Here is a 25,637-nt window from a genome sequence, read left to right on the forward strand (position 1 = left end):
TAGTGTCCGAATAGTTTCTTGTCAGGGTCCATGATAACATGACACTGCTATGTTTTGTCATAATAAACTGGTACTTATTTGGTACTAATAAACAAAGCTGGGGGCAGAATGAATTCCTTGTCAATCTGAAGAAATGAAAAGCATTGGTGCAGTGCAGATTTTCCTATTTAGCATTACCCTTGCTTGTCACGCAGAAGTCCATCTCGCCCAGTATTTTACTTCCAAGGGTGACCAGGGTGGAAAGGCTGGAAGAAACTTTTCCTACATGCAGAGAGGCATCCCTAGGCTCCCCCTGCTCCCAGCTTCCACTCCTCAGCTAACTCATCAATGAAATTGCTACATATAAAATGCTTCCGCTATTTTAACAGCTGCTTTTGTATAGGGGAAGAGCTTTCACCGCTCAAACGGGATTTATTTTTATGGAAACGGAGGGGAAATAATGCAGACACAGCTTCTTACCCATGAAAACAGTGCAAGAGGGCAAAACATCCTTCTTCCAGCACCCTCGGTGCCTTGCTGGTCTTCCTGTAGCTCAAGCAGCGTTCTTCCCCAGCTGTCCCCCCACAATCCATCATCCTTCATCTTTAAAAGCTAATGGAAAACTTTACTTGTATGCGCTGAGGAGGCTTCCATCCTTGCCCAGCAAGGCTTCGAGGCAAACGGCTTTCCTCAAATTCATTAGATTGAGACTTAATTTGGACAAATACCCCGAGGGAAGGGGCTTCCACCCTGGGACTCCAACCTCTGCTCCAGACATGTCTTAATCTCCAGCCTTTTCCTTCTCGGGTACTGGCATAAGCTACAGCACAGCGGGAGAGAGGGGCTTATTGCTCGGAAACGTACTCCGGCCTTTAGAATGGGTTCAGTTTAATGAGCAGAGTCACAGGTTCATGCTTATCTTTAAAAAAAAAAAAGGAAAGAAAAAAGAAAGACCGCCCTGCCGAAGCCGGGGCTGTATGCGTGATCTTTACGAGCCGATCTTCATCCCCGCCCCGATGCCCCTCACCGCGGTCTCGTTTCACGCAGGTGTTCGCTGCACCGCCCGCGCACACGCGCGCTCCCGGGCGGGCAGAAGGGGAGCGGCCCCTTTAAGGCTCCGGCGGGGAGGGGCGGGGCTTTGCGCGCGCGCCGTCACGTGACGCAGTGGCGGGCTCTTCCGAACCGCCGGCGGCGGCGGCGGCGGGTGCTGTCTGCGAGCGTAACGGCCCGGAGCTGGGCCGGGCCCGGGCCCGCCGCGGGGTGAGCGACCCGGGGCCCAGCCGGCCCCCTCCTCCGCCTCCACTCTCCTTCTCCGGTTCTCTCCGGCGGGGGGGGAGCGGGCGGGTAAACAGCGGCCTGCGCCCCGGTGACCGGTTGGGCCTGGCGAGCGGCCGGGGGAGAGGCCTCGGGCGGCCTGAGGGACGGGGAGGGGCGTCACCTGGGGCAGACTTGTGAGGGGAAAATTAGAAGAAATGATAAAATTAGGCAAGGTGGGAGTAGCCGGTGGAGGAAAACCAAGGGAATTCTAAAGCGTGGTGCGTGGAGAAGTCGATAAAGGCTGGGGTGAGCGGTGGGCGACGGCTTGGAGCATGTGTGCTTGCTGCGGGTTTCTGCTGCCTGCCCGGGGGTATTTGGCTCCGGCGGGGGAGACTGGGCTAAGCAGGCTTGCTCCGATAGCGTCGTTGTCACTAGTGTGCCTGCTCGGGGCTCTCCTTGGCTCCACATGGGCGGTTGGTCTCCGGGAGGTGCTGCTAGTGATTTCGGTATCTGGCTCCTGCCAAGCCCCGAGCCGAAGTCACCTGAGGAGGGTTACTTCCAAAGAGTAGGTAAATTTCCTTATTTCATTCAGTTCCCCTTGACTCTTCGTGCCTCCCATCGTGCTCCTCTGCTTAGCACTCGGGAAGGTGGTGCAGATGCATTGCAGTGCTGGCGGTGGGGGAATCTAAAGATCCCTTCAGACTTCTGCAAGGTGTGAGCAGTGTTTGTGGGTGTCAGGAGGGCCATCTCTTAGGCACAGCCAAGCTAGAATGTCAAGCGCCAGCTTCATGTACTACATCTCCTAACATGACCAAGATACTGCTAACAGCAGTGATGAGATACTGCTAATAGCAAACTAGTTTTGTTGTATTATATTCCTAAATACTGTGGAGCTCTCTATTAAGCTTCTTATTATTCCCTACCAGGTAACACAAGAGTTGTTTGGGTTTTTTTTTGTTTTTAATGTTTAATACTATGTAAGAAAGCACACAAAAGGTATTTCTTACGGCACTCGCTTACCACAAGCTAAGTGGGAGGGGAGAAAACCATCACATACTACTTTGGATGATCTGTTAACATATTTTGAAACATTTTGCACGTGTATCTTGCTTGAATGGTGTATGTTACATCACAGTATTTGGTTTTCTTCTAGTGGGGCTGTCCTGAATACTTGGTGCAATGGCTATGCAGGTACAGTTCGAAGCAAATGCAGATACATCAGCAGAGGAAGAGAGCTTTGGACCACAGCTCATATCTAGGTTAGAGGTAGGTAAGGAGTTAGGTCTATGGTAACTTTTCAAGAAATCTGCTAGTCTTTTTCCTTAAACACAACTTGTATCTGAAAATTGTGTTGCTAAATTCTTACTTGCATTTTGTCAAAAAACCAAAATAAAACAAAAAACCCAACATGTTAAATCATGTTTTATGTTATGTTGCCTTGCTGCATCCCATTTCCTAACATGCATTGGTTACCTCCAGCATCTATTAAACCAAACAGAGAATGATATCTTCTGTCTGTTCTATGCCATCTATATAGTTAGTAGCTTATGCAAACATTACACTGGTAAAAGGATTTTATTTTTTGTGGTTCTTTCTGTGTAAGTGAATAGGGAGGTAACATTCAGTATGCTGACTTGTAATAACAGAGTTTGATCCAAATCTGCTGAAGACAGTTGAAGGTATTCAGTGGAAATTAGATTAAGGTATTTGTGTCTTAGTGTGTCCTTTTTCCTCCCCTCCCTTTCAGCAATGTGGTATAAATGCAAATGATGTGAAGAAATTAGAAGAAGCTGGATTTCACACAGTTGAGGCAGTTGCTTATGCACCAAAGAAGGAGCTACTAAATATTAAAGGCATCAGTGAAGCCAAAGCTGACAAAATCTTGGTAAGGATGTTACGGAAAAGCTTTAAGCCAAGATATTCAAGAAGTTTTATTTCTACTGGCTTAAAGTGTTCTGGTGATTTTGGTCTCCATTAATGATATGCCGAGAAGGGCAGTAAAGATGATTAGAGGTATGAGGTAACTTTTGATGAGAAGAGACAAAAACCACTAGGATCAGCTTCAAGAAACGAAGAGGGAGGGACTATTAGAAAGGTCTATAAAAATTGTGGAAAGTATGGAGCATATGCCTGAGATTACTATTATTTCTAGCTCCATATTTCTCATGATAAGAAGGCTTATGATAAGCCTAAAGCAAAGAAAGTAGTTTTTCATACAGGCTGTAATTAAGTTATGGAAGTCCTTGTCCCAAGACATGGTGGACATCTGTAGCATAAATTGGTTTAAAAAGGGGCTAAGTGGAATGTTTGTGGGGTAATGTTAAGATCAAGAAGCTCGCTAACCGAACCCAGAGGAAATATTAGATAGAAGGTCAGTCCCTTGTTCTCTGCCTTGTTAAACTCTTTCCCTAAGTATCCACTGTTGGCAGTTGTCAAGGCAGAGGATACTGCATTATAACGACTGGACTGACCCAGTACAGTGTTTGTTCTGTTATGTTGTTCTTAAGCATGCTAATTTTGTACCTTGGGTAGATATTCACCATGAGACCTGGGGTTTACTTCTGGGGACTGAGAGTGAAGCCTGAGTTGTAATTTCACAGCATCTTCCAGTTCAGAATGTGGAGTTTCTGCCAAACTAGTTCTCATTTATCGAAATCTGACCTAGCACAATGTTTAACTCCAATACTTTTCTTACTTTGCATATTTATTCACTATTAGCAAGACAGCATTCCTAATAGGGTGTATGCCTTTCCTAAGTATTTCAAGTTTCACAGGGACAAAACTGAACTAAAAGGGTGGGGGATGAGGGGGGGAAGATTTCCATAAAATACACAAAATGGGTGTTGAAGCTTTTTCTTTGAGCAGAAGTTCAGCTCTTTTCAGAGGTACCAACTAATACATGGTCCATAAAATAAAATGTATGCATCAAATTATATGGAGGTGCTTCTCCATTTCACAAAATAGAAAATTACAGTATTAATTACTAGAGGGTGTAAATGAATGGGATGAACTCTCCTTGCACTGCTTAGTTTGGTTTTTTTTAGGCTGAAGCAGCTAAACTGGTTCCGATGGGTTTCACCACAGCAACAGAATTCCACCAGCGAAGGTCAGAGATCATCCAGATCACCACTGGGTCCAAAGAACTTGACAAACTTCTTCAAGGTAATAATTTTATTTCTCTTTATTGGTTAGCCTTAGTTACCTGCTTCCCCCCCCCCCCCCCCCCCCCCCCCCCCCCCCCGAACATGATCCTTGTACAAAACCACATAAGACACACAAGTTCTGGTTGAAGGAAAAATCTCCTCAGGTACTGCTCTCTTTTATCACAATTGATTTTCTTTTAAAAGCTGCAGAAATAGGTTTAAAACCTTTTAGTCATGATGCAATACCCAAAGCTGTTCATTTTGGATGTTTCTAGTTTATTCTAGTCTATGACCTATTTCAAGAAAACAAAATCAGGTATATCTTCTCTCCATTCCTACTTGTAATCAAAAAATCAAAACAAGTCCTTTCAGCTTTTCAGCATCTTTAGAAATACACTTACTTAAACTTCTTATCTGCAACATGAACAAACTTCAGCATGAAAACCAGTTTTTCCAATTAGAGTTTTGAAACTTTTAACCAAAGTAAGTGTTTAACTGAGTCTCTGTAAATGTAATACTTAATATGCGGTCTTTGATTGAAGTATGTGACTTTTTAAATTATTATTATTGTTGTTCTTCTTCTTATTGTTATTGTTATCATCATCATCATTATTATCTTTATTTTTATTTTCCCTTCAGGAGGAATAGAAACAGGGTCCATAACAGAGTTATTTGGGGAATTTCGTACTGGAAAAACACAATTGTGTCATACCCTGGCAGTAACCTGTCAAGTGAGTAGTCCACTTTATTAAAATCAAGTATTCGGACAACACAGCTTTTGGATATTTGCTAATTTGTGCACTTTTCTCAACCAATACAAATGTGATATGTGTAAACAGCTGCACAGAACGTGAGTATTTGCAGCACCCTTGGTTGTACTCGCAGCTTTCTAGGATCTTTTGTTTCATTCTTAATCTGCCTGCTAGGGTTATTTTAGCAGCAATTAAATTTGTGATGGTTTTTGCCTGTGTTTAACATGTTCTGTAGCTTTTTTTTTTTTCTCTCAGTATTCTGACAACAAAATTTAACACGTTAGCCTTGTAGTGTAATTTTAGGTCTTAAATGCAGAGAAGCGTTTGATCTCTCTTCAGGTGCTCTAGACTGCAGAGAACCTTTCTTATCACCGAGAGTGTTGAAAAAGAAGAAACTGTGCTGGGTTCAATGAGTTTCTTTGACTAGCTGCCTTTTTTTTTTTTTTTTTTTTGCTAACAAATCCTAAGCTTTCTTCACTTTACTTTTGTAAAAGCCTTCAGCTGGCTCTTGTGATCCAACAGTGGATCAGTTTGGAATAACCTTTTTTCTAATCTTAGTTTAAACAAATAATAGTGTTTATTACTTTATAGAGGTTGCTATTTCATAAAATATTAGAGGCTTTGGGCTTAATTTGATCACTTAGTTAACACCATTATGCACCTAAAGTTACCAGCTCAAAGCACAGCACCTGTCCTTTTATGTAGGTATCAGAGATCGAAACCAGGAATCTTTCTTCTCACTTTTCCCTGACAAATGTGCCTTTAATCACAATAGCTTGGTATGTTATTTATTGTATGATATCAGTTGAGGGTGTAAGGCAGTAACTGGATTATTTGTTGATACTTTATTTCATGTTCATTCATTTGCTTTTCCTTTAGCTTCCCATTGACCGAGGTGGTGGTGAAGGAAAAGCTATGTATATTGATACAGAAGGGACCTTCCGTCCAGAACGTCTTCTTGCTGTGGCTGAAAGGTCTGTACTTAGGGCTAGAAGTAAACTAGCATTAGTTGAAGAAAGGAATACATTTACTCATGGGACAACTTAGTTAATAAGGATCACTGTGTAAATCAGCCTGTCTCCTCAAATTCACAGAGCTGTTGCAGTAAGACCTGTCCCTAAAAAAACCAACCAAACGAAAACCTTTCTGTATTCTAGTTGTCTGCCTACCTACATGCATGTCAGGCCACTTCATTAGCTGTATTTTACAAACAAAGTTTCTAGTTTTACTTAGATATGACAGCAGCTAACATCATTGTCCCCTGGAATATGATGTCTTCACTTCCTACTAGTGTCTCTTTCAAATTCAGTTTTACTGTTAGTGAAATACATTCAAAGATTTTTCTTAAATTCTGTCAATAGCATTACCTTGAAACAAAGATTATTTTGCAAAAAGGTTATTGGAACACCAGCTGGCAAATTTTTGTTAGGAAATATGACAGCAACCACTGTCCGGTTGAAAAGCTGTTTTCTCATCTCCTGCCTCTATCTCAGAATGTTCTGATGTGTCTTTTATACCAACTGGAAAGTAAAAGTTAATTACCCAAATAAAAATACTGCTGTCTACACAGAGATTCTGGTTAGACTAAAAAGCCTGAAGTACTGGTTTTGCACATTAGAAAAAGGAGCTACTTCTGGTCTTGTGATTTCTTTAGACTTTCTCAAAATTAAAACTGCTTCTATGGGGTTTAATTCTCTGTGATTGTTGTTTCAATTAAATATCAAGATATATTTATGCAGCTTCAGTGAACTTGGGTTGAAGTATTTATTTATCTTGCAGTGCTTATCAATTGCTGAAATTGCATCAGCTTGAACAGAAAAGTAGCCCAATGCTTTGGGAAGGGCTGTGAAGCATGTCATAACTGACTGAAGTAGGAGAGGAATTTTAAGGATGCAGAATGCAATAATTCAGATTGGAATTTGGGCCTAAGCTTCAGATTAACAATTTCAGTTAGATGGTAGTTTTAAAAAATATTTCCACCTAGATACGGATTAGAATGTTCATGTCAGTAAGCTGTGCACTTTCTTTGGGAAGTAATAAGGTGTTTCTAAGCTGCAAGCCAAAATCATGCAGCAAGGCTGGGCTGATTTGAATACAGAGGCTCAGATGTTCTGCAAAGATAAAATCAATTGGCCTGTTTTCTACTACACTTTTGCTAGTCTGATTTAGGTTCATAGTTTTTCAGGCTGTGTATGTGGGGTTTTTTAAATAGTATTTTAAAAACTTTTGTACAAATATCCTAGCTTAAAAAGCAACTGTCTTCCTTTTTTTTTTTTTTTTTTTTACCATGCATTTAGAGAAGAAAGACTTAATTGCCAAGTGACTGTGTTTCCTTCAAGCAGCCTTTGAGTATACTTCAAGGCCTGGCCTATCATTATAGATGTTTTCTCTAAAGTTTCTTTGGTTTTACCCTTCATCATTCCTCAGTGTATGTTTTTTGGTTTTTTTTTTTCACGAAATGATTTTTTTTTTTGCCAAGACTCCATGTGGCCTCTTAGGCAAAGCTGCCTTCCTTATGCCATAGGCTGATTTCACAGTATGTCTGCTTTGTAATATCATGCTGCATAGCTAACAGTCTCTATGGGGCAGAAACTTAAGTTTTAATTTGGTTTAATGAGGCTTGATTCTGTGCCACTGCAGGCAGTCCTGCCATTCCTTTTGCCCCACAGTGTTGGCATGAGTGGCTGTTAGGCTGTAGGCTGAAGCAGAGCAGTTGCTAATGTGGTTCAAAGCAGGGCAGCATAAATTGCTGGTGCTGGAGCAAAGGATGGGGCAAGAATGAGCAGCTGGAAGCAGAGAGAATGAAAGGGTAGGACTGCTGCTTTTTAGTAGCACCACAGATTTATGAGGTAAGGCCAGTATTTATGGGCCTTTCCATGACAGTAGGTAGAAAAATCAAGTAAGATTTAATACCAAACCAATATGACATGCTAGCCCACAAGAGATTCTTCATTTTCTTTATAGAGGGAGATGATCTAATTGACATACCATCCTAAATGAATGAAGTAAGGTCAAGTTATTAAAAAATAGTAAGCTGAAGATTTGGATCAGTACTGGATTTGGATGGTTTGTTACTGAAAGCCAAAAAAAAAATCTTTGGAAGACATTTCGCACAGGTCTTAGAGGTTAATTTGACAGATGTTCACTTTGGAAACATCTGGTATTACTATTCCTCTCCCCTCTTTCTGCTGCTACTCTCTCCCCACAGCTATTGTGTAATTGTTCCTCTGCAGGAAGTAATTTCCCTCACTTTTTTGCTACTGGAAGGGAATCTGTGCTTCCTAATCATCTGGGGACAGTACCAACTAAATCCTGTTAACTCTCATTGAAGACAATTTGATCTAACACTGCTGGCTTTTCCTGCAGCAAGTAGAGGATGACTCCTATATTCCCTGTCACCAGTGGGTATTTGGCAACATTGCCCTTTTGGGCACTGATGAGAAAGTGAAATGATGTTTGCAGCAGTCATAGGTACATCCATAAGAGGGTATCTGTTCGTGGCTGTATACACAGAGTACTTCTTCCAGTCAGTTCCATCCCATCAGCCCTCAGTCTTTTTCTTCAGCTCAGCTAGGATGGAGGCTAACCATCTTTCAACTAATTTCTTTCTGTAGTCTACTGATTTGCCAAATATTTGACTAGCACCCTTGACTTTAATCTTGAATATATAATATTTCAGTGTGGTCTTGCTTCAAAATGCTAGTCAGGATTGGCTCTTATTCACTTTCAAACATAAGGTGCCAGTAGCCTAGTAAGGTTGGATTATTGGATTTGTTAATAGCTATCATGCAGGTAACAAATTTAATTGGTAACTGTGATTCTAAAAGTGTACTGTTCAAAGCTATGCTTAGCCTAGAAGTTGAATTAGGGAGGGAGATGTTAGGTGTCCAGCTGTGAAAAGCAGAATACTGAAGTCATAAAGATACTTACCTTAATTCATGTTCTTAATTTGATGTATTTTGGTGTGACTTGGATCTTTCATACTGTTCACTGATGAAAGCCAAATTCAGCCATACTAGTGTCATTAGAGTGTAAAACTGTATTGTTAGAAGTTGTGGTCCTTCACCGGAGAGCCCTCTTTGACCTGGGTCTTCAGGCAGAATCTAAAAAATAGTTCTGTGACAACAGAAAAGTTTTGCACTCTTCTCTCAGCACATCTTGCCAACTGAACATGCACTTATGTCCATTGATGTGTGCTTCTGCATTCAGTGTACCACTGATGTACGCACTCCATTTAATTTGCTTTACGTAGACATTTTAAGTATGCCTTTCCAAAATGCCTGTACACTCATGCATGCAGAATGGGGAACAAATGGGAGGAGTTAGACATCTGTGTGCAGTTTCAGGCCTAAAAACTCATTGTGATGGCAGAGAAGCAGTGACCATGAGATGGTGGAGTTCAGGATCCTGAGACAGGTGCAAGGCATTAAGTGGGATCGCAATAGTAGACTTCAGGAGAGTGGACTTTTACCTCTTCAGGGATCTGCTTGGAAGAATCCCATGGGACACGCTCTTTGAATGAAGAGGGATGTAGGAGGGCTGGCTGATTGTCAAGGATCAACTCCTCCAAGTTCAAGAACAGTCCATCCTGTTGAATAGGCAATCAAGCAAAGGCAGTTGGGGGCTGATATGGATGAACAAGGAGCTGCTGTTAAATGTAAAAAGGAGGCATACAAGAGGTGGAAGCAGGGACAGGGGACCTGGGAGGAATATAGAGGCACTGTCCAAGCATGCAGAAATGGGGTTGGGAAGGCCAAGTCTGTCTGGAGTTGAATGTGGTGAGGTATGCAAAAGGTAGCAAGGTTTTAGTGTTCACTGTGGCCAAACATTAGAACAGGTTGCCCAGAGAGGTGGTGGAGACTCCATCCTTGAAGATGTTCAAAATGTGACTGGACACAGTCCTGAGCAACCTGCTGCAGCTGATCCTGCTTTGAGCAGGGAGGGGAATGATCCACAGAGATCCCTTTCAACTTGAAAGAGTCTGTAATTCTGTGAAATATGCTGTAGTGTGAAATGAAAAATGAGAACAAATTATGTATGTGTTCTCTCATTGGAAAAAATATTACTACATTTCAGATCCAAGGAGGATAACCAACTGGTTCGCCAAATTCTAAGGGATTTCTCAAAGTGCCATAAAAATAATTTAAATGCAAGATATTGGTTTTATATTATTATTATTAATAATAATAATATTATTGTAAACCACTGACAGAGGTATTGCAGGTGGGAGGCTGTTTATCACTGCTTTTTATTACCAATATACTGCTTTCAGAATATTCTGTTCCAGAATGGTAGCTTTCCTTGCCTGTCGTTTTATTTTGAGGAAAATGTCTGGTGTTCTACTTTACTATTGTTCCTAGACAGGAAAATAGTCTTTAAAAATGGTTTCCAATCATTCTGTTCTCTTTTCATCCCCAAGTTGTGTTGCATTTTTTTCTGTCTGTTTTTATCTCTAAGACTCTCCCAAGAATGTGAATTTTTATTCTCGTCTTTAGGTAAACCTGCTAGATAACTCCTATTGATGAAGTTGTCACTTAAAGGTTTTTATTTTTCTTTTTCACGGATTTCTCCAGATATGGCTTGTCTGGCAGTGATGTCCTAGATAATGTGGCATACGCTCGAGGTTTTAACACAGATCATCAGACCCAGCTCCTGTATCAGGCATCTGCTATGATGGCTGAATCACGGTAATAAGACTGATTTAGATGGAGTGATTTTTGTGCTGGCACATAATCATATTATAAAGCTACCTGTAGATGATGAACAACTGCAAGAGAAGTATAGATTACATAATTGTGAAACGTCAAAGTAATTGTTTACTTCAAAAGTTAACTTTTTTGCAGTATACTTGCTTTCTTCAGTGCTTAGCTCCATTAGATCAGGCTTTGTTACTCTCACATTGGATTGTGCTTTGGCATATCCAGATAATAAGCTTGGTGTATCAGCAATCAGTTGTCAGTTAATACCTCTTGCTGTTGAAATGTTGGGTGACAGTGACTGACTTGAACTGTGACAACTGATGTTACTTTACAAAGAACAAGTGCCAGCCTGAGGAACAATTTTAAAGATCAGTTTATAATTGTTTTCAGAAACAGAGTGTTGATGTAGAGCGTGCCAAGCACTGAACCTGCGCAGACGGCTTTAGCTTGAAACTTAAGATTTATGGGCCCCTTTAGAGGGAAGGAGGTGGTGGTATGATGTGTATAGGAACCTGTCCACAGAATATCTGTGGTGTCGATAGGTTAAATTCTGGGCTAGTTTATAAGAGTACGGTAAATCTAAGTTTTTAATCATGCAGCCACTTTCTTAGGGTTTACTGGGTTTTATCATATAGTTAGTAATCTGAACATTACAGATCAAGTCAGTGTTGTTAAAAATAATAATTCTGCTAACTGACAGGTTGAGAGGAGCTTACATCCACATCTGTATGCAGCCTTAGAATTTGCTGGGTGCTGTCATGCACCCATGGAGGCGTTATTCGTGCCTGGAAATGTTGATGAGAACCTTGTACTTCTCCAGATACGCGCTGCTGATAGTGGACAGTGCCACAGCCCTTTATCGGACAGATTACTCAGGAAGAGGTGAGCTGTCAGCTAGACAGATGCATCTGGCCAGATTTCTGCGTATGCTTCTTCGACTTGCAGATGAGGTAAACTATGAACTTTGCTTTAGTCTCTAAAGGACTGGTGATCAGTTTTCTTTCTCTTGTAAAGCTTAGCAGTGTTGTACAAATGGCTTTCTGCCCGCTCAGTGTCTGCTTCCATTTTGTTTTGAGATGCATGATAAAGTGGCTATGGACAGCAGAGAGGGCAGCAGAAGTGCATGCATGTGTCTCTTCTTTATTTTTCTTTTTTCTTTTTTTCTGCCTGCCTTTTTTCTTTTTTTCTGCCTGCCTTTTTTCTTTTTTTCTGCCTGCCTTTTTTCTTTTTTTCTGCCTGCCTTTTTTCTTTTTTTCTGCCTGCCTTTTTTCTTTTTTTCTGCCTGCCTTTTTTCTTTTTTTCTGCCTGCCTTTTTTCTTTTTTTCTGCCTGCCTTTTTTCTTTTTTTCTGCCTGCCTTTTTTCTTTTTTTCTGCCTGCCTTTTTTCTTTTTTTCTGCCTGCCTTTTTTCTTTTTTTCTGCCTGCCTTTTTTCTTTTTTTCTGCCTGCCTTTTTTCTTTTTTTCTGCCTGCCTTTTTTCTTTTTTTCTGCCTGCCTTTTTTCTTTTTTTCTGCCTGCCTTTTTTCTTTTTTTCTGCCTGCCTTTTTTCTTTTTTTCTGCCTGCCTTTTTTCTTTTTTTCTGCCTGCCTTTTTTCTTTTTTTCTGCCTGCCTTTTTTCTTTTTTTCTGCCTGCCTTTTTTCTTTTTTTCTGCCTGCCTTTTTTCTTTTTTTCTGCCTGCCTTTTTTCTTTTTTTCTGCCTGCCTTTTTTCTTTTTTTCTGCCTGCCTTTTTTCTTTTTTTCTGCCTGCCTTTTTTCTTTTTTTCTGCCTGCCTTTTTTCTTTTTTTCTGCCTGCCTTTTTTCTTTTCCTTTGTTCAGATTGTGGAAAATAAATTGATTTTGATTTATTGCTTTTCTCCTTACAGTTTGGCGTGGCAGTTGTGATCACTAACCAAGTGGTAGCACAAGTAGATGGAGCAGCCATGTTTGCTGCAGATCCCAAAAAACCTATAGGAGGAAATATCATAGCACATGCTTCCACCACAAGGTGAGAGAATAGATTATCATGCCATTAGACTTGTTTTGGAAGATTTTGTGAAACTAGCTAAGTACCTTTAAATTTTGGGTTTCTATATAGTCTGTCAATGGCAAATACAGCCTGCTTCTCACAAATGAGTGCCATTCTGAGCACTCATTAATCTGCAGTAAAATCAACACAACATTTTCAGAAGTTCTTATAGCTCTACAGTGTTCTGTACTCATGTACTAACATAATGTTTTAGTGATTATGATAATGATTTACTAAAAGTAGGCTACATGCCCTTACCTGTTTTTTTTCCTTCTCCCTATTAGACTGTATCTGCGAAAAGGCCGAGGTGAAACCAGAATATGTAAAATTTATGACTCTCCTTGCCTTCCTGAGGCTGAAGCAATGTTTGCTATTAATGCTGATGGAGTGGGAGATGCTAAAGACTGAAGACTCCATTTCATTTCCCATGTAATCCAAGACTAGGTGTCCATAAAACGCTCCTTTCTTTGTGGCACCTTACAGATGCTTTCCCAACACAGCTGCTGTTCAAATGCTGGCAGAGCAATCTGTTGTATTTCAGCATAGAAGTCCATCAGGTAAATACACTTTGAGACACATCTGGAGGTGTTGCTTGGAAGAGATCTCCCATTCTGGGCTTTAGCCACATGTTAGATTAACGTGGTTTCTTGAGAACGTTTTCAGAGGACCATAGCCTTTGTCTTTTCCTCACGTCTGTTGCTCCAGCTGGATTCTACCAGTGGACATAGCAGAGTAAAATCTAAGAGTATGTGGCCGTAGTTCATAACCTGGGTTCACTGGTGGGTTTGTCAAATAAGAACAGTGGTGACTTAAATACTTAATGGATTGCTTTAATTACAAAATAAAGCAGAATGGTATTCCACAACAAGAATTTGAGGATATTGCTAGGATTGATGATGATCACCATTCATATTCTTTATATTAATTTTGTTTTGGATGGTGCAACATGCTAGGTTTTGGGAACTGTTAATTTACATTTCAATTACATTTTTTGTATTTCATTAATCCTCTGTGGAAATCTGCTTTTAATAAAAAGGACCATGAAAATATTGATGATGTTACAGGTTTCTGGGCTTCAGCCAGGTGTTAATTCAGACTGAGGCATTTTTTATCTGCAGGTAGTAAGAAGATGCATAAATCTTCAGTGAATCTCAGTCTGGATGTTTTTTTCTTCCTCTGAGTGGTAACAAAATGCATCAACTCCTTGATTTGAGATGTGCAGTGCAACTGTGCTCTAAGTGCCCTGTAGATGTCTTTTAAGAATTTTTGAGTTAAAAAGGTTCTTTTATATTATGCAATATTTTTATATAAGCTATGCTATTGTGAACTACTCTAAACTTGATTAAAGAGAATAATACCATATGGTGGTTGGCAGCAAAAAGTATTTTCCTTGTTCTTTTTCTCTGGCACAATTTTTCTGGGACGAATAATGAAGAATACATACAGTGGGATCCAACTGTCTCTTACAGGCTAGCAGGCATAGGCTACATTTATTCAGGTACATAAATACTTGTGCTATATTGACTACTAAATCTCATGAGATAGAAAGTTGTCTGCTGTCTCATAGCTGAATGCCTTTGTTCTTAAATTCTGCGTAGCCACGGAGTGTCTGCTGTTTCTATTCAGAAGATGTGCACAAAAGGCCATTGCTGTCACCATTGTCTGCAGCTAAGTTTCAAGAATCAAAGCTTGTAAAAATGTTAACTAGGGGATTAAATTGGGGTTGAACTCATCGGTAAGGAACTGAGATGTTCAGTCTTTGTAGTGGCACAGGTTCAGGATGCACTTGTTACTCAGACTTGCCCTACGTGTAGGTGAAGATGGTACAACATACTGTCTATGATTGCTGTTGTCTGACATGATCCTGTTGTTGCCTAAAGTGTTCCAGATGTTAATGATGTTGGCTGAAACCTGATGTGGCTGGGGTCTGTAATAGGCTGATACTTCTGGGAGGGAGGGTGGGGAAATCGGGCAAAGACTTTCAGCTGTCTTCAGGAGTGAGACTAGAGTAAAAGGCAATGTTATGCCCTGTCCGAAAAGTCCAGATGTCTGAGAAGTTCTAGCCTTTCTGGTTTTAAGAGCCCAGACCTGAAGTTTGGCAGAAGGTTGATCTCTGAAATGAAATGTCTCATGCTGCCCCTGCAGAAAGTTGCTTACAGGTAACCAAGTGGTTTTTGGTTTTTAAGCCCGACTTTGTAAACATGTACGTATGGTGTAGTATCATTTAGGTATAAATGACACGTTATGGGACGATGGAACGGTTTGTTTTATTGCTTTTGGCTACAGTAAAAGTCAAAGTCATGTTTCTTTTCTGCTCTGTTGCTTCTCTTCAGTGTCCTTTGTGGAGAAGGAGTTTTGCCACACCTATATCGTAGTCCCCTGCTGTTTGCATCTCTTTGTATGTTAGCGCTGTGTAATTCAATTTAATAGAACCTTTTTTTTTCTTCCTTTTCAAAGTCTGCTTAGGTCTTTGAACAACTAAAATTATATCTGAAGTCCTCTCTCTTCATGTAGTGCTCAGCATGGAAACCTATTTTTCTAATAGCCTGCAGTACTTCGCTAGCTGAAAGGTTTGTGACTTTGGGAGAGCAAAGGTGAAGAATCTAGGAAATATTTGTTCCTCTAAGCTGTTATATGGCTTAGACTGAACTTGGAGGTGGTTTTGGTCTGTTTCTTTTAAACACAAGAACCTTTTTCAAAAGATCTTTCTCAAGCCATTTATGACATCCCTGTAGCAGCTGCACAGGCAAGTATTTCCATAGAGGGTTTAAGTTGCTTACGACACAATGCTATGAAACACTAATTAAATAAGCTTATTGTCAATGTTGTTTCAACCTCAAGGAGGCATAATTAATATTCCTTTAGTAAACATTTTTCCTGCTGTCTCCTTGAAATAGTTCTCTCAGTGTTGCCCCAAAAGTTCCTCTCAAGGAAGTGGAATATGATGAGAAATCATATTCACTTTTAAATTCTAAAGTGTGTTTTTATGTGTTTGCGCAATTGTCTGGCTCACGTTCATCCAGCCAACTTTTGCTATGTTTGAACCCATGTCTAGAGGTGAAAAGGAAGCTACAACTGAATTGAAATGCATACAGAAGTACGTGCATTACTCTGAACTACTCGTGCCTTACTGGAGCACGATGGAGAGCGGTTTGATGAATTAAACCAACATAGATAGTCTGCAGTGTTTTGTTTCCACGTTTCCCTTGAGAGTTGTGTTAGTCTCCAAACAGCTGTCTGCTTTGCTGCCGGGATCGGCCGCTGCTCCCTCAGCACCGGTTCGTTACCAGTCACGCAGGCTCTGCCCATCCGCGGCTGCATCTGGTTTGAATTGCCAGAAGAGTTGGCGATGCTATTAGCCACACGCAACTTGCATTTTGTACACAAATTAAAAACCCCTCGTAATACAAATGCAAAGCACAGAGACCGCAAGGAGCGAAGCGAGGCTCACAGTTGGAAGGACACGAGTGTAGAGTCATGTTGAGAAATATTCCTGTTTTCTTTAGAAGAGAACAGCTACATCTCCTAACTCCACGCATCTCGCTTTGCAGACAGATAGCTGCCTGGCTGTATGTCGTGGTGTGCGGTCAGTGAAGTTTTCCCAACTACCCAGCTTTAGAAGCAAATGCTAAATTTTTCCAGATGCAGCTGTGGTGGTGCAAGTGTAAAGTGCTGCTCAGTGGCTCCAGTTCACCCTTTTTATTAGCTTTGCAAATACACAAACCCACTGTGTGACAACAGTGCTTCACTGGGATGTGTTTTTAATTGTGGGGAGGAATCTTTTTTAAAGGTCCCAACCCAGACCCAAAACAATCGGATCTCTGCGTCTGGTTTATGTTATCTCAGTTCAGTATTCCTGGTGCCTCAGTTTCCCCACCAAGACCTGAGGTTGCAGCATCAGCCTTACGGGGTGACCTCGTACAACCTGTGTTACTCTAGACAGGGAGGAGAAAAATAACCAAAGGTAGAAGTGTCCAAAGTCTAAGGTCACACTTAGTTATTTTCACTGCATAAGTTAATTAAACTACACAAACTTGTACTTGAGTTTATCGTTATGCTGCTGACCTTGGCTGATAGTGTGTATTAGTCTTGGCTGTGGTGGTTTTTCTTATAAGATTGATCAATGTGTGTTTATGCTATTGAAATGCAGCTTTAATCCTCCATCCTTCCTGGCACAGACCTCACTGTTGACGGTGAAAAGAACTGAAAGGACAAATTGTCAACTCCTGCTGGGACTACAACAACCATGCATGATCTACTGTTTCCCTGTCGGGTAGTTTCAGCCTTTATTTTCAGATAAAATATAAATTAGTTTCTCTGTTCCATAGAGTTACATCTTTCTTTCCTCTGTCTCACTCAAGTGGACTGTGTCCTTTTCCAGGAAAGGCAGAAAATACCTGTATAACCCAGCTACACTCTGGGGCTTTAAACACACTTTGGAGCACTCAATATTTGTTTGTCCAGTTATTAAATGCAATACACAAAGGAGGTTTTAACAACTGTAACCTTGAGGCTTCAAATGGATGAAGAAGAAAAGTAAAATGGAGGGAACACTGCAGCTTAAAGTTACATCCAAAATCTTTATAACATCTTACCAGAAACTAATAGCAAAGCCAAAGATTTCATCACCAGCCTGAAAACAAAGGTAATGTTTTTATTCTTCCTGTGCAGCAAATGACAGCAAGTTGCTGTTTTGGTACACTGAAAGGTGTTTGAGTGTGGAATGGATTTTGGGGAGGTGCAAGAGGGGGGAAGAAGGCGGAGGTGGTGTATCCTCACACCTTTTCAGAAAATAAACTGCAGGACTTCAAATTTCACTTAAAATTGTTCATTTTTATTAAACTAGTTGTATTCTACTGCTTCTTAAATTTATCCTGAGGGTTTTTAATTTTCTTTAGCTGGAGCTTGTTTGTAACTTGACTGTACTTGTTTCTTTGTCCATATTTTGTATAAAATATGATCCTTTAATCACTGATGGTCCATCACACATTTTAAAAACATCTAAATCTGCTGGAAAAAGAGAAAAGTTCAGTTGTGTGCAAATCTCCACCACCACCACCCCCCAGGGAAAGGCTTTGCTGGAGTAGAAACTTGGAAACGAAAGTGAATCTTTGAGCCTGGCTGGTCAGGGTTAATGAGCTCCAGCGCTTCTCTAGCTAACGACCATCAAATCCATCCTGTAGCTGTGGGGTCATCTTCTGCACTACACCTCGGACAGAAAAGTGAAATTAATATTCTTAATATTTGATTAAAGCAATCTTGGGACAGAAAGCACAATAAAAGTCAACTTTATGTATGCTTTGCTCTGTGACTTGCTTAAGTAACAGTTTTAGATGATTAAGTGTATGAAATAGAGGGAAAAGCAGAGCGACCACAGCACCTGGGTGGCACCTGAGAGGGTTCAGAAGACATTCTGGGTGAAGCCTGGGAGTGCCGGGACTTCCAATTGGGTGCACTGAGCAAAGCAAGGAGTTGTATCTACAGCTGCAATAAAAACCTGAGTGCTCAACCACTGCCAGAAATGCACGCGTGTGAATTTATTGGAGACTGAGCAAACAGATTATGGATGCTGTAGATGTTGAAGGACCCTCTAGGTCCAGGGAGGCTGTGTGTCTGGCAAGGCTAACGAGCAAACGAAGCTGCCCCCAGAACAAAGTGGGTTTGCGTCATTTTTATTCTACATCTGACCCTGGTCCCAGGTTTCCCCTCCTGCCCCACGTCTCCTCCGGCCTCGCGTGCGCTCCCCATCCATCGGTGGGCAGGAACGGGTTAAAGGCGCCTTTCCCAAGGTGGGAGCTGGCTGGAAGAGAGGAGGAAAGCAGTCACGCAAGGAAAACCATGCTGGATGGAGAGGGGCTGGCTTCTCACGCATTGCCGTGTAACCCTGTCATCTATCTTGTCGCGGGCCAGCCCTCCTGTCAGCATTAATCTGCGGTGACGGTGGATTAATCTCTTCTCCCTCCCAGGGGCGAGACGGCGGCGGGGGGGAGCTGGTCCCTGGCCAAGCAGCCTGCGCTGCCCTGCCTTGTGCTCGCCCAGAAACAACAGCCAGTTGACGGCGAGCGGTGATTATTTCCCCATTACACATGCCAGAGGGGACTTTCTCATTTCGGCCCCCTTCTTCTCGCTGGCAGGACACTCTCCCTCCCCGCCAGCATGCAAACACTCCTTGAATTGCTTTTAATTACGGGAAAAGAAAGGCTGTCAGACCATGCGTGGCATCCCTGGGTACGCTGGCATCATCTTCTTTGAGCAGGACTTTTAGGACCGGTTTATTAAGTGATGGAGAAGCAAATTAATTCCCTCGGAAGCCTATGGCTGCTGGAGGAGAGGGCTTCTGCACCCAGCCTTGCAGGAGATGTGCAGACCCTTTCAGGAGTATTTCAACACCATTTCCAGAGTCTGAACCCAGCTGGTTTGTAAACGTCTGGACCCAAGAGATGAGCCATCTCCAGCCTTTGCACAGTTGCTCCGTCACCACAGCCCTCTTGGGGCCAGAACTAAGCTTCCAGCTTTTCCTAAGACCTGTTTTTCTTCCCAGACAGAGTCCTTGTTTCACCACAGCCCAAACCAACTCGAATTCCTGCTAGAGACAAGGGCAAGAGTCAAGTGATATGGAGGCTTAACCCTCCTGCCTATAAATCCAGCCATTGCCGTTTATATATCTCCTGTTATATCCACCAGCCTGTAAGATTTGAAAGGTTTCTGCCTTCTCCCGTTGGGCATGAGCACCTGCAGAGCCACACACCCCAGATATTGCGTTGCTCTTTCTTACATCGTGCCAAAGTTCCAGCTGCATAAACCAGGATATTTCAGCTCTCCCTGCATCGAGCACAGGCAGGTTTGCAGATTTATCCCCCAGAATTCAGTGTTCATGCTACTAACGCAGAGGAAACATCCTCAAAGTGAGTGGGCTGGAGGGTAATGGTGGATCCCTGACCTGCAGCTGCTGGTCCATGAGATAGATGTCATCAGCATTGTGTCCGTCTCCCCCGCCCCCCATCTTGGGTTCGTTTTGAGGCTGAACACATGGCAGCAGAAACCCACAGTAACAATTCCCCGACTCAGAAACCCATCTCCCTTTGCTCCGGTTCTTGAGCAGGACAGATCCCAAGTGACCTCCCTCCCCGCAGGAGCTTTTCCAGCACCTCTGTAATCCAGGTCTCCCCATCTTCCAGCCAACTGTGCTGCTGGCCAGTTGCTCTTTGAAAATGTGATGTTCTCCACCCCAGTTTTTCGTGAAACCATGTATAATGGTGTCGTAATTGGTTAGGTAACGGCCTAACCCCACCAACTTAAAGCCCTAGGCAGCTCTGAATGCAGTGCAGGCAACGTCGTAGCATCTAGCTGGGCTACAAGGTCACTTACAGCTATTCAGGTTGAGTTGGAATAGATTTGAATAGAGTCATGACCTCCACAGTATAATTATCTGCTGCATGAAAAACGACTGCCCTTTACTTAGCCCGTACCTGATGCCCTCACGAGCTCGTCTTCTGCAAGCCAGTGCCCATCACAGCTCTTCCCTCACTTGCTCTCAACAACTCGAAGCCTGCTGCTCGCACTGGCAGCAGCTGACGAAGCCTCCCAAGGACTGAGCTCATTGAGAGTCGAGACAACATCGAGAAGACCTCCAGGGGCTCCAGAAGACACCTCCAAGAAGCTCTAAGCAAACCTGCAGGTCCCCAGCACAATCCTCTGCCAGATTTGAGGCACCGCTCAGACTTTACACAACAGCAGCCGGCACCGTGCGAGAGCTGTAGAAATAAACCTCCAGAAGCAGGAGAAGGAAGAACTGAACCAAAAATACCCTCAATGTGGGCAAAGCACTTACAGAGGCAACAGGGCCAGGGTAAAGATGTCTCAGGGGCATCTCGGTAAAGAAGGCTGGGGCTTAAAATAAGGTGAGGATGCTGCCCCGGGTTCCTGTGTGACACTCATCTGCCATATCCACAACTTCTGCATTATATATGTATATCCACGTTGGATGAAATTTTGGCTGTCTCGGGAATAGCGAAAGGGCCTGCCCTTGCCTTCAGTGGGGGAGAAACATCCCACATTGCTTTTTTAATGGATGTGTCAGGCCAAAGTGGCTTGAGTCCAGCGAGAGGGTAGCAGACGGCTTTCATTCCTTGCTGCTCCAACTTTGCGTGAACCCAAGCTGCCTGGAAATAGCATGTTGGCCTTTTAACATCCAAGTGCTCCTTCTGGTAAACCTCAGCCGGCAGCAGCCTCCCAGAGGGATGCAGCACCTTGGCATCAGCTTCCCTCCCTCCGCTGCCTTTCCCATGAGAGCAGGGAGACCGAGTTTATAGCACAGACGGGCTGTGTTGAATCAGATATTAATTTAGGCCAGCTATCAGGACCTCAGCTCGAACCAGGATTGTTGATCTATGGATTTACAGGTTGCAGAAGCCCAGTTTTAAAGGGGGGCTAAAGCTCAGCCTGGTTCAACCATCAGGGTGCAATAACCGTGGAGGAGCAGGTCCTCGCTGCAACTGTGAATGCCCTCCGTGCCTTGCACGAGCTCAAGAAGATCCTTCGACCCTACCTGAGCCATCGGTGCTCTGGGCTCCTTAAATATTTTGTGCTGCTGTTGGAGCAGAAAATCTGTACAAGATGGGGCTGGAGGACTTGGGGAATGTTATCCACCCAGTTACAGAGTGCAGTTGGGATCCTGGCTGGGTGACAGAGCTGGATGCAGTGGGAGAGGGGGAAGAGAGGAGGGGAGGAAAAAAAACCCCAAAAACAAAAACCCAAAAAAATCAACACCAGAGACTCCAGGCACTACAGGAACAGGGCTTGGCCCCCCCTTCTGCTGCTGCAGCTCCTCCGGGGCTGTTGGCAAAGCCGGTGGAGGCCAACCACGTCCCCTCAACTGGGGCAGGACCTCGCATGAGCTCTCAGAGGTTAAACCAAGCACCTGGCTTCGGGAGCTTTCCCCAAACCCACCGCAGGCAGGGCTGTAACCCACCTCTTCAGGGCAGCGTGGGAACGCCTTAACTGCAAAACCGTCAGCTGCCTTTCTCGGTTACAGCTCTGAAACTGGGAAAGAGGAGGCAGAAATAGAGGGTCAGCCATCCCGCAGTGCCCCGTGTCCTCCGTCAGGCAGGGTTTGGGCAAGAAAAGTACCCAGCCTTTGGCTTTATGGCAATCGCAATGCAACCGAGCAGGCAATTTAGTTCCAAAACACCTGAGATTTTAAGGGATTGGCCCTGCGACTCCCGAAGAAATTCCATACCACAAGGAAAACCGCCAGGCTGGAGCTTTGCATCCTTCCTACAGCCCTCTGATGCTTCAGCTAATAAAGCATTGGCAGTAACGAGCTCTTACTGTCTCAGCCAGCCACAGGAGGATGGGCAGACACATTTTGCTGCTGTGTTTTGTAGCTAATCCCCCTCCTTAGTGGTGTACAGCTATCATCTCCCCTCCTTGGGGACATTAAATTAAAATCCCCGTGGAGGTAGCAGCCGGTGTGACCGCGAGGGATGTGGCCGTGAGCTTCCCTCGACCCCCCCATTAAACAGCTCAGAGTGACGCTGACCGTGTTTTCCTCTTTACAACCTTCCTTACATCCCCAGAGCCACCAACCTGCGTCCCCTTTGGGCAAATCTCACCTGATCTTCAGCCGAATTAACCGGAGGGAAGCGCTGGCGAGAGCTGCATCTCTGCCGGCCTCCCAGGAGAGCCCAAATCGGGACTCTCTTCCCCCTCCGGTGTCTTCTCCAGGTCACCCGCAAAAGCACGCGAGGGACTTGCCACTCACTCAAACCCAAATATTAATAGATTTGGTTATTCAAAGCAAATAATTTCCCAACACCTCTGGGCAGGGGTTGAACATCCATTTGCTCAAGGCTTTGCTCCCATCTTCACTGGCTGCTTTCCCAGCTCCCTTATGTGTAGGTTTAATTATTTCTGAAGTGATTACTGTCATTAAGATTTACCATAAGGAGAGCAACATTTCTACCCTCGTTGGGTTAGTAAATCCAAGCAGAATTCATTGCAGGGATTTATGCTGGGGAAGCAGAACGGCGAATGGAGCCTAAGGCTTGTGGTTTTGAACCCCCTTAGCAAGATGACTACTATCAAGCAATGTGCCATTTATCTTGAAATAAATTTGAAAATGGCTAAAGAAAGCACGGCCATGGAGGAGAGGCGTGTATTCCCCAGCTGCTGCAGCGTTTAGTGGGGAGGACCGCCGAAAGAGAAAGTTCTAGCATCCGTATAACCCAGGGAAGGCAAAAATTAGACCAGCAGGAGTTTGGTGAGGAGGGGCGAGAGGAGACCTCCCCCAAAAAGTGGTTAAAGACAATTCTTCTGTTTTTGGTTCCCCCCACCCCGAAAAAAATAATCCCAGTTAAAGTGTACTTGAGGAAGCAGCTGGATGCACCCGGCGAGGGGCTGTGCCCTGGGACCCCCCGAAAACCAGCCTGGGCTCCTCTGCAATCCCAGATCCCATGGTGACGCCGAGGAGAGGCTCCGCCTGCCAAATCAGGTGAATTTTTCCTATTATTTTATGTTGTGCTCAGACACTGGTGGGCTCTTTATAACCATGCGGGATGAAAAATCCCCTCCGGAGCAGTTTAAAATCAGACCAGATAACATGTAAGCCAATCAAGGAGAGGAAATGAGATGTTACAAAAGATTTATTTTTCCAAATATGTTTTTAATTTAAAGAAGAAACCCTCTCCTCCCATCTGACACTGTATTTTTTTTAGGCATTTAATTCGTGTGCATTCACTTTTCTGGTCAGAGTTCGTAGGTGGCCATCAGCCCAAGGGACTCGGTTCGGTTTGGTGTTTGGGGTTTGTTTTTTTTCTTTGATTGATTTCCTAACTGTCTCCTATATTCGTTTTCCTATTTATCTTGTCTTTGATCCAAAGCTCACTGCTGGCAGAGGGAATCTGCAAAGTCTGACCTCAGCCGGTCTCGACTCCAGCTTTTCATACATCAGGCAGCGCCTGTTTTCTGTGCTTATGAAAATGATGTTTATGAAAGTACTGATGCATTCATTTGCAGGCAGGGCATTGCGGGAAGGGACTGGGTTTTGCTGCTGCAAAAGCAACAGCACAAGGTCCCCTTCAGCATCCCCTTAACTTGGGGACGACACCAGAAAGTCCACGACTGAGTTATTAAATTAATGGAAAAACCGTGCAGGTGTGTCTAACGCTGAGGTCGGCGGTGGGATTCAGCTCACCAGCATCGAGGACTTACGGGTTGGGCTCTGGTCCAGGTTAAGCAGCTAAATTGCATCTCTAGACAGTGGATGTGAAAGTGGGATTAATATCTCATTGACAATGCCGAAAGGGAGAACATTTCTTCTTTCTCCTTAAGGAGAACCCTCAATTAGCAAAAGAGGGGTGGGGGGGAAGCAATATAGTCTATAAGTGGCCAGCGTAGTTGAAATGCACCTTAAAGAGGAGGTGCAGAGCTAGCCGAGGTGGAAATTGCCCAGGAGGGAGCACGCCATCCCCAAAACCACGGTGATACAGCCTGCGGCGATGTGAGACGTCCCTTCCTCCCCTGGACAAGGAAACATTTCGGAGCGGTTGGCTTTGCGACCAGAAAGCAGCACCGTTGTCCAACATGTGTCCCGGGGGGAGATGACAGGACGTGCTGGAAATCCCAATGCGTCCCCGTGCCGCGTAACCGAGCGGTGGTACCTTAATTGCGACAGCAGCTTTAAGCCCCCAAATGACACCCCGCTGGCGGCGGGGGCTGGCCGTGTGTGAGAGCTTTGTCCTCCAAGAGCTCCGGGAGAGGAGAGGAGAGGAGAGGAGAGGAGAGGAGAGGAGAGGAGAGGAGAGGAGAGGAGAGGAGAGGAGAGGAGAGGAGAGGAGAGGAGAGGAGAGGAGAGGAGAGGAGAGGAGAGGAGAGGAGAGGAGAGGAGAGGAGAGGAGAGGAGAGGAGAGGAGAGGAGAGGAGGGCTGCGCTCCGCCGGGGCTCAGTTCTGCTCCTGGTTTCTTCTGGACACCTTCAGGCAGGGAAGGACACGAAATATTTGGGAGCTGGGCGATGCCTGGGTCCAAGAAGCAGCATGATTTCGGACCGAACCCTTTCCCAGGAACTTTTCCAAGGAAATTTAGGGGGGGGGGGGGGAAAACCCAAACTAACTTTGGAGAAAACCCCCTGGGATGGCCGAACAAGAGGGAGCAACGTCCCAGCGATTTCAGGTTTGAGCCCGAGCTCCCGGCCAGGTCTGCGCTCGGCGGTCCTCCCGGCACAGACGTCAGCTGCGATTAACAGCAATAACACATTTTTTTTAGGAATTGACCAGCTCCAGCCACCCCAGACACCAGAAGAGGTGTCCAAACCCCAACCCTAGAGCCCACGTACCCCCCCTGGTACCCCCGTGGGAGACGGGGCCGAGCCCAGCCCTCGCCACCCCCCAGCAGACACCTCGGACACCCCCGGACCACATAAGAGTCACCTTTTGGGCCAGCAGTTGAGCAAAGGGCCCTCCACCCCAATAGCTTTTTTTTTTTTTTTTGGGCCGGGGCTGATACCAGCGCAGCCTCCCACAGCCTCCCCCCGCGGCAGGGTGCTCGAAGCCATCGTATTTAACACCTCCCCCGGGCTTCAGCCCTTCAGCATATGCCCAATCCCCGGGTTTTTTTCCCTGCAAATAAGATTTTCAAGCAGCAGGAGCCCAAGTTTTGTCTCCCGGAACCCTCACTTGCAGCACTGCCCATGGGCTGCCGGGATGGCACGTTGCCCCGAGGCTTTTGGCAATATCGGTGACAAGTCCTGCCAAAAAAACGTCACTTTTACTTACATTTTTGGTCGTCTTAAAAAGAATTCACTG

The 25,637-nt window shown here is 44.1% G+C and overlaps 1 protein-coding gene across 3 annotated transcripts; it reads left to right on the forward strand.

The window, feature by feature from the left end:
• The first annotated feature begins 1,123 nt into the window (after window positions 1-1,123).
• Window positions 1,124-13,822, forward strand: RAD51 (RAD51 recombinase). 3 transcript variants are annotated; one of them, XM_052811884.1, is made up of 11 exons: window positions 1,175-1,239; window positions 1,829-1,948; window positions 2,390-2,502; window positions 2,984-3,121; window positions 4,281-4,398; window positions 5,019-5,110; window positions 6,011-6,105; window positions 10,705-10,818; window positions 11,651-11,780; window positions 12,693-12,814; window positions 13,120-13,822. In XM_052811884.1, the coding sequence occupies exons 3-11, from the start codon at window positions 2,416-2,418 to the stop codon at window positions 13,241-13,243; spliced, it is 1,020 nt and encodes a 339-aa protein (XP_052667844.1). In that variant the 5' UTR covers window positions 1,175-1,239; window positions 1,829-1,948; window positions 2,390-2,415; the 3' UTR covers window positions 13,244-13,822. The 3 variants fall into 3 exon arrangements, with proteins under 3 accessions (XP_052667845.1, XP_052667844.1, XP_052667843.1); XM_052811885.1 differs by lacking the exon at window positions 1,829-1,948 and having other exon boundaries at window positions 1,124-1,239; XM_052811883.1 differs by lacking the exon at window positions 1,175-1,239 and having other exon boundaries at window positions 1,492-1,948.
• Window positions 13,823-25,637: the final 11,815 nt, after the last annotated feature.

Source organism: Harpia harpyja, chromosome 16 (assembly GCF_026419915.1).
Source record: "Harpia harpyja isolate bHarHar1 chromosome 16, bHarHar1 primary haplotype, whole genome shotgun sequence".
Taxonomy (NCBI): Eukaryota; Metazoa; Chordata; class Aves; order Accipitriformes; family Accipitridae; genus Harpia; species Harpia harpyja.